Here is a 19,019-nt window from a genome sequence, read left to right on the forward strand (position 1 = left end):
CTCTGCCTCCCTTAAAGGGCTGCGATAGGAAAAATGAATACCTTGAAGGCTGTTTTCAAATCTAACTTTAAAAATATCACTTGTTTGGATTACGTTTTAATTTAGTTTATAGCTATCCATATTCCATTGTATAACATACAAGAAAAAAATTGGTAGGATTCCTTTTTTATTACTTAACTACCTAGTGAAAATAAGGTTACACAAAATCATCTACGTATCAGAAGAGCTCTAGCCAAAAGTATTTAACATGAATAAAGCAAAACAATTAGTCAAAAACAAATTTGGGAACTTGCCTGGACTTTTCAAAAATGTCAATGTCATGATAAATTTTTTTAAAAATGGCAAGTTAAGGGTACAATTTAGATAAAAAGGAAACAAATGACATGGTGACCAGATGCAATCTGTGATCCTTGATGGAGTCTTGGATAAAACAAAAAATAAAAATTGGAACATTTTGGAGACAATTGAGGCAATTTGCTTGGTATATTAGATAGCATTATTTCATCAACAATAAATTTATTGACTATGATAATAATATTACAGTTATGAAGGAAATGTCCTTGTTTTCAGGAGAAACATGCTAATACATTCTAGGAAAGAGATTTCATGCTGCTTGCTGCTTACTTTCAAATGGTTCAGAAAAAAAATTTTTTTAAGTATCTAGAGAGAAAGCAAATGTGGTAAAATGTTAAGAACAGCTGAATAATCTAGGAGATGGGTATCAGGTTTTATTGTTCTATTCTTTCAACTTTTCTATACATCTGAAATTTAAAAAAAACTCTGGGGGGGAAGTGAACACTATGTTCAACAAAAAGTTGACAAACAAAGGAAAATTACATCAATTTTCCAATAATAAAAAGATACTTACTGTAACCTAATTTTTAAATGAAAATAAATTCACTGTTATAATATTTGAGGTGTATTATTTAAGAGCAACATTAATCTTTCTAATACAACAGATAAATTAAGTGGACTTAATTACATAATAAAAGGTCTCACTATAGGATTTCCTTTAAGAAAAAGTGGCATCATCTCTAAAAGCAGGGCAGAAACAGATGAAATGTCATTACTGGAAAGATCATAGAAATTAACTAAATCTTTATACACTAGCAGACCAGTATCTACATGTTTTTTCAGGACATATACTAACATTTTTTCTCAAAAGATAACTTACAGGCAAGTAGAACATGTATATTACAGTTAACAGATGTGATAGCTCATGTTTTACCACACACTGAAGGCAAGCAAAGCTAAACAACTAGAAACAATTGAAGTTCATGGGCAGAAAACATGATCTTCTAATCTAGAAATGCTAATTTAATTCTAGAGTTGGAATGCTATAAAGAAGGAGCAAAAACTCTCTAATAAACCCTAGACTTGGAGGATAGACAAACTTAAGATGGTGAGGTAAAATAAGTCTGCCTTAGACTGAAAAACTTTCCTGCAGATTTCTGGGTGAAAACTTTCAAACTAAAATTTTATAATTTCCTTTTTATCAAACCAGTATATTTCTTTGTATGTGTATTCTTTTGACAGAAGGCTGAACAAGTGTCCATCAATCCCATAAGAAATCAGAAAGTACACTCAGGAATTTCTTTTTATGGGTTCATTTAAGCATTAACTAGAAAGAGCATATTACTGTACCATGATGTTTATATGATCTCTTAATTATACATCATAAAAAATTTAAACCACCTGTTAACGTCAGGTTATCTTCTCTGCTTTAAGATCTATTTGCTGGTATAGATCTCCAATTACTACACTTTCTTAGAAAATATACAGTATTTCCTTTACCAGATAAGTTTTATAAATAGAAAAATAAGATTAAATTATCTTTATGAACTATTTTTAGCAGTTCTTCCCATTTTTATAAATAAGATGACAACAGTGTGAACTGTAATAGAAAATAATTTTATAAATATTATACCTTTATCTTCAAAATAGCATTTTATTTACCTTGTTAATAGACACTATCAAAGCTGGTTCCACTTTAGCTTCAATTTCTTCTGGAGTGTAAAAACAATAGAGTTTACCCCCTCTTAAAACACAGTACAACCTTCTCCAACGAATTAGACCTCCTACCATTTGCTGAAAAAGAAAAATCAAGAAATTCTCAACTTTAAATCATTATTTATCATCTTAACCCTAAACGCAACAAAATACTTGAATTATCAGTTAGTTTTTAAAGATGTTTTAATATGATAGCTACCCAATTAATTTAACATACAATAAGTTAGTAGCCCAAAGTCAAAAAGTTAGTATCAGAGAAGAAATGTTTTGAATTCTCAAAAGCATTATGCATAAAGGAAGTAATGATTATCACATAACTCATACACATAAAATCATAAATCAATGCAATTTAAGAGAAGTTAGCCTATTAAAAATTAGTGCTTGGAATTCCACAGCAATTTACCGAATGACTCAGGAAAATTATAAAAATAACTCAATGTTCAAAATATAACTTTCCCTTACTGTTCTCAGAACACGGACTTCCCTGTATAAATGCAAATTTTCTTTCCTCTTAATGGAATCTTTTTTAAAAAGCTATTGATTGACGCCCATAATTAATTATTTACTGAATATGAATAACTATAGTTATAAATAAATAAGGAGTAGGTTGCACAGAGGCAGCTTTGGAAGCCTAGAGGCCAAAACTGTGCTGAAAGCTGTCTGCCAGAAAGGTCTTTATGGGAAAGGTTTGAGAAGTCCTCATCAGTTTCCCCAAGTAGTCCTCTGTTACGGATTATCCTGTTGCTGCTATTAATGAAGCAGAGGAACCTGGAGAGGCAGCTCCCTAGCCATCAGAATTGCATTAAGACCCTTCCCCTTCCCACCTTATCACTCCCAGCCACAACTCCTATTCTATGTCTAACAATGAGGAAGCTGCCATTCAAGAGACAATTTTATATACAAAAAAAGAAAATACTTCTCAATATCAAAATGCCAAACAATTGCCATTGAGATCTAAATTAGAGCTATAATTGTTGTAGGATATTTAAAGTCTTCTGACCTGCTCATTAAGAAATCCCGCAAATACATCCTCAGCCATACAGGTTGGTTGGGCGACTAGTCGGCAGCACATGTTACCATATAAGGGAAGCCAAAATGAAGATTCTTCTATTTAAATGAGAAAAAAAGTCAAGGTATAAATATGTGTTTATTTAAGGTCATTATACATTTCAATTATTTTTACAATTTTTTTTGCTTTATATAAGAACATATGTAAAGGTCCCTCCTACTCATATTACCATATTCAATGACAACATCAAATGAAAGAAAGCAGTCAGGACAGGATGATATTAAACTAACAGTTTGTAGTAGTGGTCCCCAACATCTTGGGCACCAGGGACCAGTTTTGTGGAAGACAATTTTGCTACAGACTGGGAGGGTGGAATGGTTTCAGGATGATTCAAGCACATTACTTATAGTGTGCATTTTACTTATATTATTATTATTATTACATCAACTCCACCTCAGATCATCAGGCATTAGATTCTGGAGGTTGGGGATCCCTGGTTTATAGCATGCTATCACCCGGAATAGACATGGAACTTTTAGTCTCTTGATCTCTTTCTTGATCTTAAAACAATTAATCAATGGAGGTAGTTCAGGGCATATAAGTAAACTCAGGTAATTTAAAAACAATCCTAATAAAATGATTTTTGTATGTCACATTCTACTTTTTACTCTAGTTTTCAGTATAGTAATTAGCAAATTGATCCTCTGAATAAAACACTTCACAGCACAACTTAATTTAATAATAAACCTTTTGGTCCTTCCCCTTCTCTCTTTCCTTACAGTTGTAAGCCATTATGTGAAGCCCACCAAGATGGGGATCTGTGCCAAGAGTTGGGGGGAGGGGAACAGTAGTGGGCAGAGCTAGGTGCTGGAGCCAGGCAGGATAAGAACAGTGAGTGAGAAAGCTTGCTGGCATGAGGCGGCAGAGCCTGAATGGGCTGAGGACGATGGATCACACGGGGAATCTAGAACCCAAGGGGAATCTCTTCTCAGTGGTTGGCCTGGCATGGAGAATTGGGGTCCAGGTAGAGCAAGGAGGGTATCTATGCGCAGTGGCTGCCCAAGTGAGGTGTCAGAATCCTAGGAGAGTAAGAGAAGTGTGCACATTTCGGGGGTGGTCCAGACATGGGTGTCAGCTTGAGGAGTGAGGAAGCCATTCACACATCTGGTAAACCAGAGGAGTGCGTCAGAGTCCAGGAAGAAGGAAATCCAAGCACAGGGGCAGCTGGGTATGGGGTGTAACAGCACAGGGAGGCTGACGAGGGTGTCCACATGGGGTAATGAGGGCAGCCAGGCACGTGGGGCTAAAACCCGAGTGGGGTGAGGAAGGCAATTATGTGAGGAAGATGGGAAAACGGTTGCTTTTAAGGAGACTAATCAAAGAATAAAAGACAGTAGATAATATAAAGATAATAGAAGACAGGTTTCTCACTATCAGAGAAAGGAAATACAAATATGCAGAATGAACTCTTTGGTATTGGTTTAGAACTAGGTGTACTGGTATGAACTCATGGTTTTCAACATATAGAGATTAAGAAATCCATGACAAAAAATATATACATGTATGTCCACTAAGAGGGCCTAGGAAAAGTGACAACTAATGGTGACAGTCTAACAGCAGTGAATTTACCTAAAGCTCCCATGTCTTCTAAATAGTATTTCTATCAAAAAGAACCAGTCTTCTTTGGAGAAATGGCTGATTCCAGGACTGGGGCAGGTAAAGTACATGATGAGTCTGAAATATTTTGTCATGCCTGAAGCAAGGAAGTACTCAATGAATGAGGAGGATAAAGACAGAGACCCATCTTGAATGTAACCCCACTGGCCAAAACGGAGACAATTTTAATATAAAAATAAACAAGATATTAACAGATTATAATGCACTGACTAAAACTATAAAACACGAATCCATGTTATTATATAAATAAATCAATGAATAAGTTGAAAGTCTAATAAATATTATACTTAGTTTCAAAGTATCCCCATTCCCCACACAAATTATATATTAATTACAAAAGGGGGAAACAAAAAGAGTAACTGTACAGTAGAGAAGCTTGACAGACACCCTAAAATCAAGTGACCGAAGTGAACATCATCAGTAATGGCATGAATCAAAATATGCCACCTGATAGAATGCAATGAGAACGCAGCACTTCTGTGACATTTCTGCCAAAGATGCATATCCTGAGTCTTAGCACCAGAAAACATTCAACAAACCTAAACACAGAGAACTTCTACAAAATAACTATGATATTTTAAAATGTCATAGTTATGAAAGCCAAGGAAAGACTGGAGAACTGATCTAGATTGAAAGAAACTAAAGAAGCATGATGATTAAATGCAGTAAGTGAATCTACACTGGATCCTTTGGTCATAGGGACATTACTGGAAAAATATTTGAATAGTGTCTGTTTAATAGGAATAACAGTAATACATTAATATTCATTTCCTGACTTGGATAGCTGTAATGATGTAGCTGGATGTCTTTTAGCAGGAAATAGATACTAACATAGTTGAGAGTAATGAAGCATCAGATAAGCACCTTGCTCTCATATACTTCTTGAGAAAAAAAAAAAGACCTTGATATTCAACTTTTAACTTTTCTATAAGTTTGCAATTGTTTAATAAAGTTCTTTCAAAAAACATTAAGATACAATATTGTAAAGTTTAAAAAAAAAAGATATTCCTCTAATGTGCAGGTGGGTATACAGCCTTTACAACTGTATGGAAGGAAAGCACTGTATAATTTATTGTGTGTATCAGGGTAAAAATAAAAATGCAACATATGGTCAGTCCTTTTTCACACTGGACCACACAAAAAAAGATTTATAAAGTTTTCACTGTACCCCTGTTGGTAAATGCCTATTAAATGACTAACCATTGGCTGTTACTATTATTAACCAAAAAGTAAGTTCAGAAAATAAAATACTTTTGGTAAAAATACAATTATTTAATATATATTTAATAGATGCAGCCAAGGTTTGGTACATCAGTTAAATGAAAAAGACCAGCCTAAATGAAGAGCATGTGTGTGGATGCTAAGTTGCTTCAGTAGTGACCGATTTCTGTGCAACACCATGGACTGTAGCCCTCCAGGCTCCTCTGTCCATGGGATTCTCCAGGCAAGAATACCGGAGTGGGTTGCCATGCCCTCCTCCAGGGGATCTTCCCGACCCAGGGATCGAACCCGAGTCTCTAACCTCTAATCGGCAGGCAGGTTCTTTACCACTAGCACCACCTGAGAAGCCCAAATGAACAGCACAAAATAAAATAATTTTTATCAATTTACCTGCTCAAGATTCTACTAAAGAATAGCACACAACAAATTTTCTGGGCCTATTCTTTTTTATTATTACCTTGTTAAAGCTGCTATCTTTTAGAAATGAAGGGCTTCATCTGAGAGAAATTAAGTGTATAAATACAATACAGCCAATGACTTTAAAATGCAGATATAAATAAATGAGAATCTCCCTTCTTAAAATAGGCAGGAAATGAAAGGAACTTTATATAAAAGCATGGATCTAAGTAATACATCTGAAATCAAATTTGTGATTTATGAATTTAAAATTTGAAAGTGAATTTCTTTACATACAAGACTTATGGATGACTTGTTTTTAAGTTAGGATGTAACTCCTAAAGAAATAGAATCATAAGTGATTAGTTTTTCAGACCAGTTCATAAAGTTTGTTCAATCAACAATGTACCTGGAACCTAAACACCACATGTAACAGCTTCTCTAGCAAAATAATTTCAGATTTCATGGCACACCAAGAAAAATAATTCCTTCCTAGTTGTAGTCCTTGAAAAAAGATATTCAATGTAAAATTCTTTGCTCTACAGATCACATGCCACATAGGCTGTAATCAGCTGTTACTTCTCATGTAGATTTCTCTACAGCTCATGACCACTGGAGAATAAAGCACAGAGCTACAGCTTCTTCTACTTTTAACAAGAAGGATGGCATCTATGCTGGTCACTTAACTTGCCCAAGTATCAACTCTCATTCTTAAAAATACTACCTGTAAAATACTAGGGTTGTTGTGAAATCAAATAAGAAAATGCATATATATGACATTTATCACTGTATCTGGCATGTAACAGATGCTGCTTATAATTTCATATCCAGGGCACTCTCAGTCCCGAAGCCATATCCTTTCCATTTTTCAATGCTGTCTTTCCAGTCTTGTGCAACACATTTAATCAAAATACTTTATTTTTCTTTTCTAACCAAGGGTGATATTAGGACAAGATGAAATGAAACAGGAAGTGAAAGAACAGTTTGACTTTTCATTACTCGAGGATTTCATCTAATTCATCTGTAGTTTCAGAAGGGGAACAAAATGGAGTTTTAAAATGACAGCGACAACAAAACAAAGGCAAGAGAAAGAATCCAGATAACATCTCAGTTCCATGTCAGTCAATCTTTACAATGTGATTTCATTGTTTTATAAAAAGTATAAAAATTTCTTGATGACAAATACAAGCCTTACAATACCATTTTGGCTTTTTCCTTCTTGGGAGAAAATAATAGCAAATGAAGCAACTGACAAACAACTAATCTCAAAAATATACAAGCAACTCCTGCAGCTCAATTCCAGAAAAATAAAAGACCCAATCAAAAAATGGGCCAAAGAACTAAATAGACATTTCTCCAAAGAAGACATACAGATGGCTAACAAACACATGAAAAGATGCTCAACATCACTCATTATCAGAGAAATGCAAATCAAAACCACTATGAGGTACCATTTCACGCCAGTCAGAATGGCTGCGATCCAAAAGTCTACGAGCAATAAATGCTGGAGAGGGTGTGGAGAAAAGGGAACCCTCTTACACTGTTGGTGGGAATGCAAACTAGTACAGCCACTATGGAGAACAGTGTGGACATTCCTTAAAAAACTGGAAATAGAACTGCCATACGACCCAGCAATCCCACTGCTGGGCATACACAGTGAGGAAACTAGAATTGAAAGAGACACGTGTACCCCAATGTTCATTGCAGCACTGTTTATAATAGCCAGGACATGGAAGCAACCTAGATGTCCATCAGCAGATGAATGGATAAGAAAGCTGTATACACACAATGGAGTATTACTCAGCCATTAAAAAATACATTTGAGTCAGTTCTAATGAGGTGGATGAAACTGGAGCCTATTATACAGAGTGAAGTAAGCCAGAAAGAAAAACACCAATACAGTATACTAACGCATATATATGGAATTTAGAAAGATGGTAATGACAACCCTGTATGCAAGACAGCAAAAGAGACACAGATGTATAGAACAGTCTTTTGCACTCTGTGGGAGAGGGAGGGGGGGATGATTTGGCAGAATGGCATTAAAACATGTATAATATCATATAAGAAACAAATCGCCAGTCCAGGTTTGATGCAGGATACAGGAAGCTTGGAGCTGGTGCACTGGGATGACCCAGAGGGATGGTAGGGGGAGGGAGGTGGGAGGGGGGTTCAGGATGGGGAACACGTGTACACCCATGGCGGATGCATGTTGATTTATGGTAAAACCAATACAATATTGCAAAGTAAAAAAAAATAATAATAGTAATAAAATTAAAAAAAATAAAATAAAGACACAGCTTTGAAAAAAAAGAGCAATAAAGTTGAGTTATAAATTTCAAAAATCTTGTATATCCTCTTTATAGTATTTGGGAGACACTGACATACTTTATTTAGGAAAACCTTATTAAACATAGATGTATTAACAAATAAATCAAAGGGTGACTTTTTCCTGCATAAAATTGTGTTTATTTTTAATTACGCACTTTTTTCCCCAAAATATAATTGATTTACAAGATTTTCATTTACATACATTTCTAGGAACATATCTATCACATCAAAAGAGTTTGGCATATAGGCTAGTGTTCTTAAATTTTCTCCAGTGGAAGCTACAAGTTCGGCTGTCAACCGTTTGGGGTGTTATTGCTGTAAGCACAGGTCTTTTCATAGTCTTTAATATTCTACTCAGGCTTCCCAGGTGGTATTAGTGCCAATGCAGGAGACATAAGAGATGTGGGTTCAATCCCTAGGTCAGGAAGATCCCCTGGAGGTGAGCATGGCCACCTACTCCAGTATTCTTGCCTGGAGAACCCATGGGCAGAAGAGCCTGGTGGCCAACAGTCCACAGGGTCACAGAGTCGGACATGACTGAGGCGACTTAGTGTGAATGCTCAATATGCTAATCTCTATTGTGTTTCTCTTAAAAAGAAATATACCACATAGTTCTCATGCTTATTTGTTCATGAGCATTTTATTAAAGGAGAATCTAGTAATATCTTAAAGACCACTAACTACAAGGGACACTGATGAAATAGATGCTTTCTTTGTGAATTTTATTCATTTCAACAGTCTTTTGATGATTTAGTTGAAAGAATAGGATCTTTCATCATCAATTCCATTATTAACAAATCAATAGTATTTTGAATTTTCAGGTGCTTTATCAGTAATAATATATGCCTAACCAGAACACATGGCAGAACAAGCACCGCCTGTCCTCGATTATTTAAAGTCTGGCTTGAACACTAGCTAGCTACATAATCTGGCACATTACATTCTCTAAGCTGTATTTTATTTATCTGTAAAATGTAAATGATAACAAAATAAGGAACTTGGGAAGGTCACAGAGTTAGCCAGTGGTAGAGCTAGGATACGAATCCAAGGCTGAGGGCTCCACAGTCTCCATTATTAATCACTTCACTGTAATCCTCCCTAATAACTATATCTCACAGAGACTAAAAATAAAAACTGCTTTAGCATAAGGACATGTAATAGGATACCCTACTCTCAACAGATTTTGGGGAGAACAATACAGTATTGTTAACCTATGTCACATGTTGTACCGCAGATCTCTAGAACTTATTCACCTTGTATAACGGAAGCTTTATACCAGTTTATTAGCACCCCCTTTCTCTTCTTCCAAACCCCTAGTCACTGCCATAGTAACTCCCATAGTAAACTACGCTCTGCTTCTAAACAGTCTGTCTATTTCAGGGAGAAGGCAATGGCACCCCACTCCAGTACTTTTGTCTGGAGAATCCATGGACGGAGGAGCCTGGTAGGCTGCAGTCCAGGGGGTTGCTTAAGACACTTCATATAAGTGGAATCAGTTAGTATTTGTCCTTCTGTGACTGGTTATTTCAGTTAGCATAATGTCAAAGATCATTCATCAGGTCACATATTACAGAATTTTCTTTCTCAAGGCTGAATATGTCTGGAACATAACAGGCACTCAATATATGGTGATAACATCAATAATTCTAGAGAACTGACACAAAATGAATTAAAACTTAATTTGCCAAGTTTTCCAATTTGCCAACTGATAATGCTAATACTATTACAAACTTGAAGTTGTGGGCAAAAGAAAGCTCAATTGAATTGTTCAGACCAATCCTCCCACTGAAAACTACTATAAAATGCTGAACCAAACCTATTTAAAAAACTTTAGAGCAACAAAGAGGTAACAAAACTAAAAGAAACTACCAGTACAAATCTGATAAATGAGAACCAGTAAGTTAAATGAGCTGTTTGTCTTGAGAGCATTTGCTAATCCAGGAAAATTCAATTTATGATTTAAAGATCCTGCAAGATGAGGGAAGTAGACCAGAAATCAGTCTAGGACTTTAACAACAAAGGCAGATTAATGGGAGGATTCCTCATATTAAGCTGAGAGCCCAAAGGAATCACCAACTGGATAGTGAAAGTGAAGTCACTCAGTTGTGTCCAACTCTTTGCGACCCTGTGGACTGTAGCCTACCAGGCTTCTCTGTCCATGGGATTTTCCAGGCAACAAAACTGGAATGGGTTGCCATTTCCTTCCATAAATAAACCAGTCTAACTGCCCAGGATTCCCACTGCCCGGAAGTGTGGATGAAGGGATCCAGAGAAATTCAGACATGGTCTTTGGATAAAGTGAACCTAGTCTCTCCAAGTTCCTGCCAGAAGCAGACACTAAGCATTAATTTATTCTGCTATGTAAACAGTCAATTATAATGACTAGTCCACTCCAGTACTCTTGCCTGGAAAATCCCATGGACGGAGGAGCCTGGTAGGCTGCAGTCCATGGGGTCGTGAAGAGTCAGACACGACTGAGCAACTTCACTTTCACTTTTCACTTTCCTGCATTGGAGAAGGAAATGGCAACCCACTCCAGTGTTCTTGCCTGGAGAATCCCAGGGACGGGGGAGCCTGGTGGGCTGCCGTCCATGGGGTCACACAGAGTTGGACACGACTGAAGTGACTTAGCATAATAGCATAGCATAGTACATGAAAATAACTATACATGAAGAAACTGAGTGGTAACCATTTACAAAAAAAAAAAAAATAGAACCTAAGAAAGACTTTATATATCTGAATTATTAGCCATAGACTATAAAATAGCTATATTCACTCTTTTAATAAAAACCTGAAAGATAATATTAACAGTGCATGCAGGGAATACAAAGTGGCAAGCAGATTTAAGAAAAAAATCAAACAGAACTTCTAGAAATAAGAAGTACAATAAGTGAAATGAAGAACTTGGTATACAGATTCAACAGCAGATCAGACAGAGCTGCAAAGAGAATAAAGGAAATAAAAGAGTGCATTGAAAATTCTAGGAAAAGTAGCAAAGGGAAAAAAAATGAGGAATAGATCATAAATGATAATAAAAATAGAAAACACAGTCAGAAAGATTAACATAGGTTTAATAAGAATGCTAGAGGAAGAAAGGCAAAAGAATGGACCAGAGGCTGTCTGAATAGACAAGATTTTGTCCAGAATAATGAAAGGCATCAATCAGCGTAAAGAAGTTCAAGATTTCCAAAAACATCATAAATAAAACTAAATTCTTCACCTATAGCATGGTGAAGCTTCAGAAAACCAAAGACAAAGAAAAAAACGAAAAGTTACCATCACAGAAGCAACACGCTGACAATGATTTTTAATAGCCACTTCAAGACCCTGATAGCTCAGTTGGTAAAGAATCCACCTGCAATGCAGGAGACCCCGGTTCAATTCCTGGGTTGGGAAGATCCCCTGGAGAAGGGAAAGGCTACCCACTCCAGTATTCTGGCCTGGAGAATTCCATGGACTATATAGTCCATGGGGTCACAAAGAGTTGGACACGCCTGAGCCACTTTCACTCACACTTTTCATAAGACACCAGAAGGTAGTGGAATTATAGCTTTAATACTCAAAAAGAAAAATATTAAAGTGCTAAACTTCTACACCATGTAAAAAATGCCTTCTAAGAGTGAAGCTAAACAAAGTCATCTTCAGACAGACACAAAGAATCAAGAGGTATGATACTAACATAATATACTAAAATAAATACTAAGGATTATACTTCAAGCAGCAGGAAAATGATCCCAGATGTAATAAGGTATTATATAACACACAAGGATTTTTAACCTCTGAGCCACCGGGGAAGCCCCATTTATATCATAATTATTTGTTAAACTACACATTTACATTTTATGAACTTTTCTCTATTTTTAATGTAATATTTTAGTGTGAAATTTAAAAAATGTATAGAGTCATCTCTCCTTACAACAAAAAGTATAAGTAAGGTAGTACATGATTTTATATATTCTACCTTGAAAAATGAAAAAATAAATAATCCAAATCATATTTCTAGTCTACTTTACCAACACTACTGTATATGTTTCATCATAGCTACAAGTAATCTGGGAGTGTGGAAAGTGCTTATGCTAAGTTTTACAAATCTTCCTAATCACTTACCTCCCTTCTTCACCCTGCTATCTATTTCTTTTTAACAAATTATAACTACCAGTTATCATCTAGAGAAAAATGTTTAAAATCAATTTAGCCCCACTTTTCCCTTATATCCTCTGCTTTCTACCAATAGACAGGTTGGTTTCCTCAATTACAAATTCAAAAATAAGATAGGTCTTTGACAACTATTAACAGAAGAGTGGTGAAGTCACCCATTTCAAGTCAAAGAAAAGGATTCAGAAAATGTAAAACCTTTCTCTTCTTAACAAGCAAGCCTCACAAACAAATCCCTAGCAAACAGGAGACAGAGAGAAAAATAAACTTTTCACTTTTGGGGAAAAGGGACAAACATATTTGAAAGAATTCACAGAATCACTCATGCCTATGTCATATAAGGCAATAGTCACTTCAGAGGAACACATTAAAATCAGCAATTATTACTGTCACACACATATATTGACATAACATGTATAATAAGTAAAATAAATACCGTACTTACCATTCCCATTAACAGAGAGATTATGAGTCTTGAAGCTATCCTCAGCGCTTTCCAAGCTCAGGGTAGTATGAGCTAGCAAATTGTACTTTGCATCACTAATAGTGAGAAAAAAGACAGGTGTTAAGGATTTTAGTATATTTTCTACTACATAAAATATTTAGATGTTCAACAACAAAATAAACAACCCGATTTAAAAATGGGCAAAGGTCTTGAATAGACATTTCTTCAAAGAAAATATACAAATGGCCAATAAAAATATGAAGAGATACTCAAGAACATTAATCATTAGGAAAACAAAATCGAAACCACTTCACATCCATTAGAACGACCATTATTAAAACAAAACAAAACAGAAAGTAACAAGTTATTGGCAAGGATGTGGACAAATTGGAATCATTCTCCATTGTTGATGGAAATGTAAAATGTTAACCACTATGGAAAACAGTATGATCATTCTTCGAAAAATAAAATAGAATTACCATGTAAAGTCTGATGAGAATTTTTACTAATTAGGCCAGGTGATATGTTTCATAAATCTTCTTTGTCTCTTACTATATATGTAATAAAATAAACCTTACAAAAAATATGTATACATGTAGCAATAATGCAATGCATGCATGCACTTCATTAATAAATAATGGCACACTCCACAGAATGTTGTTCCCGGGTGAAGGCATCTTGGTTTTGGATTTTTCAGTTTTATTGAAAAACAATTGCCATACATTACTGTGTAAGTCTAAGGTTCACAGCACTTGATTTTATTGGTTTGGTTTATCTGGACAGAGAAGCCTGGCAGGCCACAGTCTAAGGGATCTCAAAGAGTTGGACACAACTCAGCAACTGAGCATGCACATGGTGGGTTTCAATATACACCCGTCATAGACAAGAGACACATCTTACTAGCAACGTTTTTCTGTCAGTGTTTACATAAGAAAATGGATGCTTGTCTCCAAAACTTGACCAAAAAAAAAAAAAAATTTAACAAAACAACTCGTAAGTACATTTTTAAGTTACATTCTGAATACAACTGGTATAATTCAGACTTCTATTCAGACTATTGGGAAGGTTGCTAGACCAAAGACACACTATGAGAACCTCATTTGCAGTGTGGGCATTCTCTGCTATTTTCACTTGTCCTGACAAATTTCTATAGTGAGTTTCATTATTAGATCTTATTTTTCCCTACTGTTACATAATAAGTGCCCCTCAAAAGTTGAGTAAGTATTTTTTTAAACAATGGTGAAGAATAAAACAATTGAGAACAACAATTATAATAGAAGAGCAAATATTACTACACACAAAATTGCCTATTAACAATCATATGAGTTGCTTGGTGATGGGGCACAATATTTAAGCACTATCTCAACATAATAATTGGTCATTGATACATGGATTTTATGCAACTACAATTTTTCCCATGCTAAACAATGGTAAACAGACTCCCTATTAGTGTTTTAGTGCAAAATGTGTTATTTTCAGGAAGAGATTATTGACAAGAAGTGGATAAGTGATGCAAGAGAGTGACGCTAGGTGCATCTGACACACAACAAGGCCGTCAGTGTGGCAGGATTACAGTGACAGAGAGGGGGACACAATGGCTACAAGCCGAGTACAGGCAGACACCCTGCACTGCAGGAGGGCATGCCTTGTAGGGCATGATGAGTGACAGAGAGGGAGACACAATGTCTACAAGCCGAGTACAGGCAGACACCCTACACTGCAGGAGGGCATGCCTTGTAGGGCATGATGAGGCCCCTGGGTTTTATTCTCAGTGAGATAGGAAGCAAGTGGTAGGTTTTGAGTAGAGGCATGTGCTATGATCTGACTTGTATTTTTTAATGATCCCTCTGGGGCTATGTAGACAAAAGACCACAGAGGCCAAGAGAGAAATGGAGATGCCAACCAGAAAGCTACTGCACCTCACCAGTCAAGAGCTGATGCAAGGCCTGGAATAGGGTGGTAGTTGATGGGATGGGGAGAAGTGGTAAGATTTTTGATATATTCTAGAGTTGACCCAATGTGGACACGGGATGCAAAAGAAAGGAAAGAATCAAGGACAACTCCAAAGAGTTTGGCCTGAGCAACTAAAAAAGCAAATTCTTATTAACTGCAAAGAGGCTGACTGAGAAAAGAAGGGATATGGGGAGTAAAAATTTAGTTTTGAACAGATTAGGTTTGAGACTGGGTTGTTGAGTAGGCAGGTGGATAATGAATCTGGAGTTATGAGAGGAAAAAGTATTAAAGAATGAAATTTGGGAGTTACCAATATATAAATGATATTTAATGAAAGTTACATAAAATGTGACAACTGAGTATTTGGACACAAGTACTCCATCATTTCAGATTAAGTTTAAGCACAATAAACAAAGGAGACAGGCAAGGAACAGTCACTGAGGCAGAAGAAAACTCACAAAAGTGGTATCCAAGGAAGCCGAGTTCAAAAAGTGTTTCAAGGAGGGTGATCAACTGTGCTGAATACTGAAAATTCCAGGAAGAGGAACACTGATAAATGACCATGGTATTTGACAACATGAAGATCACTGCTGACCTTGATAAGAGCAGTTTCTACAGGATGGGATAGAAGTTAACATGGTGAAACCTGACTGAACTGGTTCAAGACAATGAATGACAGGAAGTGGAGATAGAGTATGTAAAAACTTTTCTGTAAAGGACAGCTGTTCAATGGGGCAAGAGAAATGCGAGGAACTTCAGCATGTTTATGTTTTTGGAAATGATGCAGTAGAAGAAAAACTGATGATAGAGAAGGGGGAACATGTGCAAGGAGCCAACTTTTGAGAATTTGAGAAGATGATCAAATGCATAGGTGGGCGGTCTCGGAGTAAGGGCAGTTCAAAAGGAAGGAAAGCAGCAAATGAAGATAAAAATGCAGGTAGGCTGAAAGATTCGGTTGACAGAGGATACACAAGTTCTTTTCTGATTACTTCAGCATCATCAATGCTGTATCAAATGAAGTCATCAGCTTTGACTATAGAGACCTCTGTCAGCAAAGTGATGTCTCTGCTTTTTAATACGCTGTCTAGGTTTGTCACTGCTTTCCTTCCAAGGAGCAAGTGTCTTTTAAAGTTATGGTTTTTCCAGTAGTCACATATAGATGTGAGAGCTGAACCATAAAGAAGGCTGAGTGCCAAAGAATTAATGTTTTCAAACTGTGTGCTGGAAAAGATTCTTCAGAGTACCATGGACTGCAAGGAGATCAAGCCAGTCAATCCTAAAGAAAATCAGCCCTTCACATTCATTTGAAGGACTGTTGCTGAAGCTCCAATACTTTGACTACCTAATGCAAAGAGCTAGTTCACTAGAAAAGACCCTGTTGCTAGGAAAGATTGAAGACAAAAGAAGAAGGGGTCAGAAAGAATGTGATGGTTAGATAGCATCACCAACTTAATGGATACGAATCTGAGCAAACTCCAGGAGATAGTGGAGCACAGGGGAACCTAGAGTGTATGTCCATGGGGTCACAAAGAGTTCAACATGACTCAGCAACTGAACAATAACAACAAAATCAGCTTTGAATCAGATCAGATCAGCTCAGACACTCAGTCGTGTCCGACTCTTTGCAACCCCATGAATTGCAGCACGCCAGACCTCCCTGTCCATCACCAACTCCCGGAGTTCACTCAGACTCACGTCCATCGAGTCAGTGATGCCATCCAGCCATCTCATCCTCTGTCGTCTCCTTCTCCTCCTGCCCCCAATCCCTCCCAGCATCAGAGTCTTTTCCAATGAGTCAACTCTTCACATGAGGTTGCCAAAGTACTGGAGTTTCAGCTTTAGCATCATTCCTTCCAAAGAAATCCCAGGGCAGATCTCCTTCAGAATGGACTGGTTGGATCTCCTTGCAGTCCAAGGGACTCTCAAGAGTCTTCTCCAACACCACAGTTCAAAAGCATCAATAAGGAGTGGAAAAAGAGGTTCTATAAGAGAGAGTAATGTAATGTGAAATACTAATCCTGACAAGAGGTAAAGTGAAAGGCTGTGGACACTTCGGACGATTGTTAATATTGGAACTCACTTAAGATCAGTGATCCCTCTAAAGTGAGACCAGACAGTATTATTATTGTTATTTCCTCATCTATTCCTCATGAGTGCAGGTGCAGAGGAGCTAAAGGCAGGATTTAACCAAACCAGTCAATCCTAAAGGAAATCAGTCCTGAATATTCATTGGAAGGACTGATGCTGAAGCTAAAATGCCAATACTTCAGCCATCTGATGCAAAGAACTGACTCATTGGAAAAGACCCTGATACCGGGAAAGATTGAAGGCAGGAGGAGAAGGGGATGACACAGGACGAGATGGTTGGATGGCATTACCAACTCGATGGACTTGACTTTGAGTAAGCTCCGGGAGTTGGTGATGGATAGGGAAGCCTAGCGTGAAGCGGTCCATGGGATCACAAAGCGTAGGACGTGACTGAGTGACTGAACTGAACTAAAGTTTCTCCAAGGTAAGTATAACAAAAGGAGAGAAATAATAGAAAATAATAAAATGGTAAATCAAGGAATTTAAGCTAATTGGAGTCAGAATATTGAACAGAGAAAGCTGGAAATGTGAGAGGTGGTAGATATTGTTGGATATTACTACACATACCATGTGCAATTATTAGTCATGACAAGATCTAGGGTACAACTGTGGGATGGATGGCTAAAACTGGCACAAGATCACCAGAGGCAAGGAAGTCATGAAACTTAGAGGTCAAGGTATTAGATGAAGAGTCTGCATGTATTTTAAATTCATCAAGAAATATTATCTGAAATGGTAAGAGGCAGAGACTGGGAGAGAAAGAATGAAGATAATTCAGTGTTTTACTTTTAGGAGTGATGTAATTTATTCTTACTGACCACTAAAAGTATTAAAGTATTCTTCACTTCAAGAACAGCATCATTTCCATACACAATGGAATATGAAATACTGCTTTTAGTGTACACAGGAAGTAGCTATGTTACAGGCTGTGCATTTGTACCAAGTGCATTGCAGAGGTGGCAACCTGTGTGGCAGAATAGGCTAAAATTGTGTGATGACCCAAATATCTGTTGATTTTTTTTCTCAGGCCTTATAAAATAATTGTGGCTACGACATCTTTTCCTCAACTATTTGAGATAAACATGTAATACATTTGCCTCTGTTTCCAATGAATTACACATCTTAAAATAACAATACAAAAAAAGTTATTGATAACCTCCCCTAAGAATAAAGTATGATAGAACCAATTGATAGATAATGTGGTCTTTAAAATGATCATATAAAGACTCTGTAATAACTCAAGGAAAAAATGTGTGTGTGTACATATATACATACACATATATATGAATGTATAGCATAATTATGAATATATATATACCTCACAAAGCTAGTTACTTTAAAACCTGGAGGAAAAATATCAGTTCAAAATTATAAAAACTATGCACAAGCTGGAATCAAGATTGCTGGGAGAAATATCAATAATCTCAGATAAGCAGATGATACCACCCTCATAGCAAAGTGAAGAAGAACTAAAGAGCCTCTTGATGAAAGTGAAAGAGGAGAGTGAAAAAGTTGCCTTAAAACACAATATTCAGAAAACTAAGATCATGGCATCTGGTCCCATCACTTCATGGCAAATAGATGGGAAAACAATGAGAGACTTTATTTTGGGGGGCTACAAAATCACTACAGATGGTGACTGCAGCCATGAAATTAAAAGACACTTGCTCCTTGGAAGAAAAGCTATGACCAACCTAGACAGCATATTAAAAAGCAGAGAAATTACTTTGCCAA

The 19,019-nt window shown here is 36.5% G+C and overlaps 1 protein-coding gene across 5 annotated transcripts in view; it reads right to left on the reverse strand.

Moving 5' to 3' along the window:
- The window catches only part of RTKN2 (rhotekin 2), a 110,167-nt gene that overhangs the window by 34,132 nt on the left and 57,016 nt on the right, over positions 1 to 19,019 (reverse strand). For all 5 annotated transcript variants that reach the window (XM_044942160.2, XM_044942156.2, XM_044942162.2 and 2 more), the window contains exons 7-9: positions 13,245 to 13,339; positions 3,011 to 3,117; positions 1,957 to 2,088 (exon numbers count right to left, since the gene is read on the reverse strand). In XM_044942160.2, coding sequence (XP_044798095.2) covers positions 1,957 to 2,088; positions 3,011 to 3,117; positions 13,245 to 13,339 — 334 coding nt within the window. The remainder of the gene's footprint in view (positions 1 to 1,956; positions 2,089 to 3,010; positions 3,118 to 13,244; positions 13,340 to 19,019) is intronic.

The sequence above is a fragment of the Bubalus bubalis genome, chromosome 4 (genome assembly GCF_019923935.1).
Source record: "Bubalus bubalis isolate 160015118507 breed Murrah chromosome 4, NDDB_SH_1, whole genome shotgun sequence".
Taxonomy (NCBI): domain Eukaryota; kingdom Metazoa; phylum Chordata; class Mammalia; order Artiodactyla; family Bovidae; genus Bubalus; species Bubalus bubalis.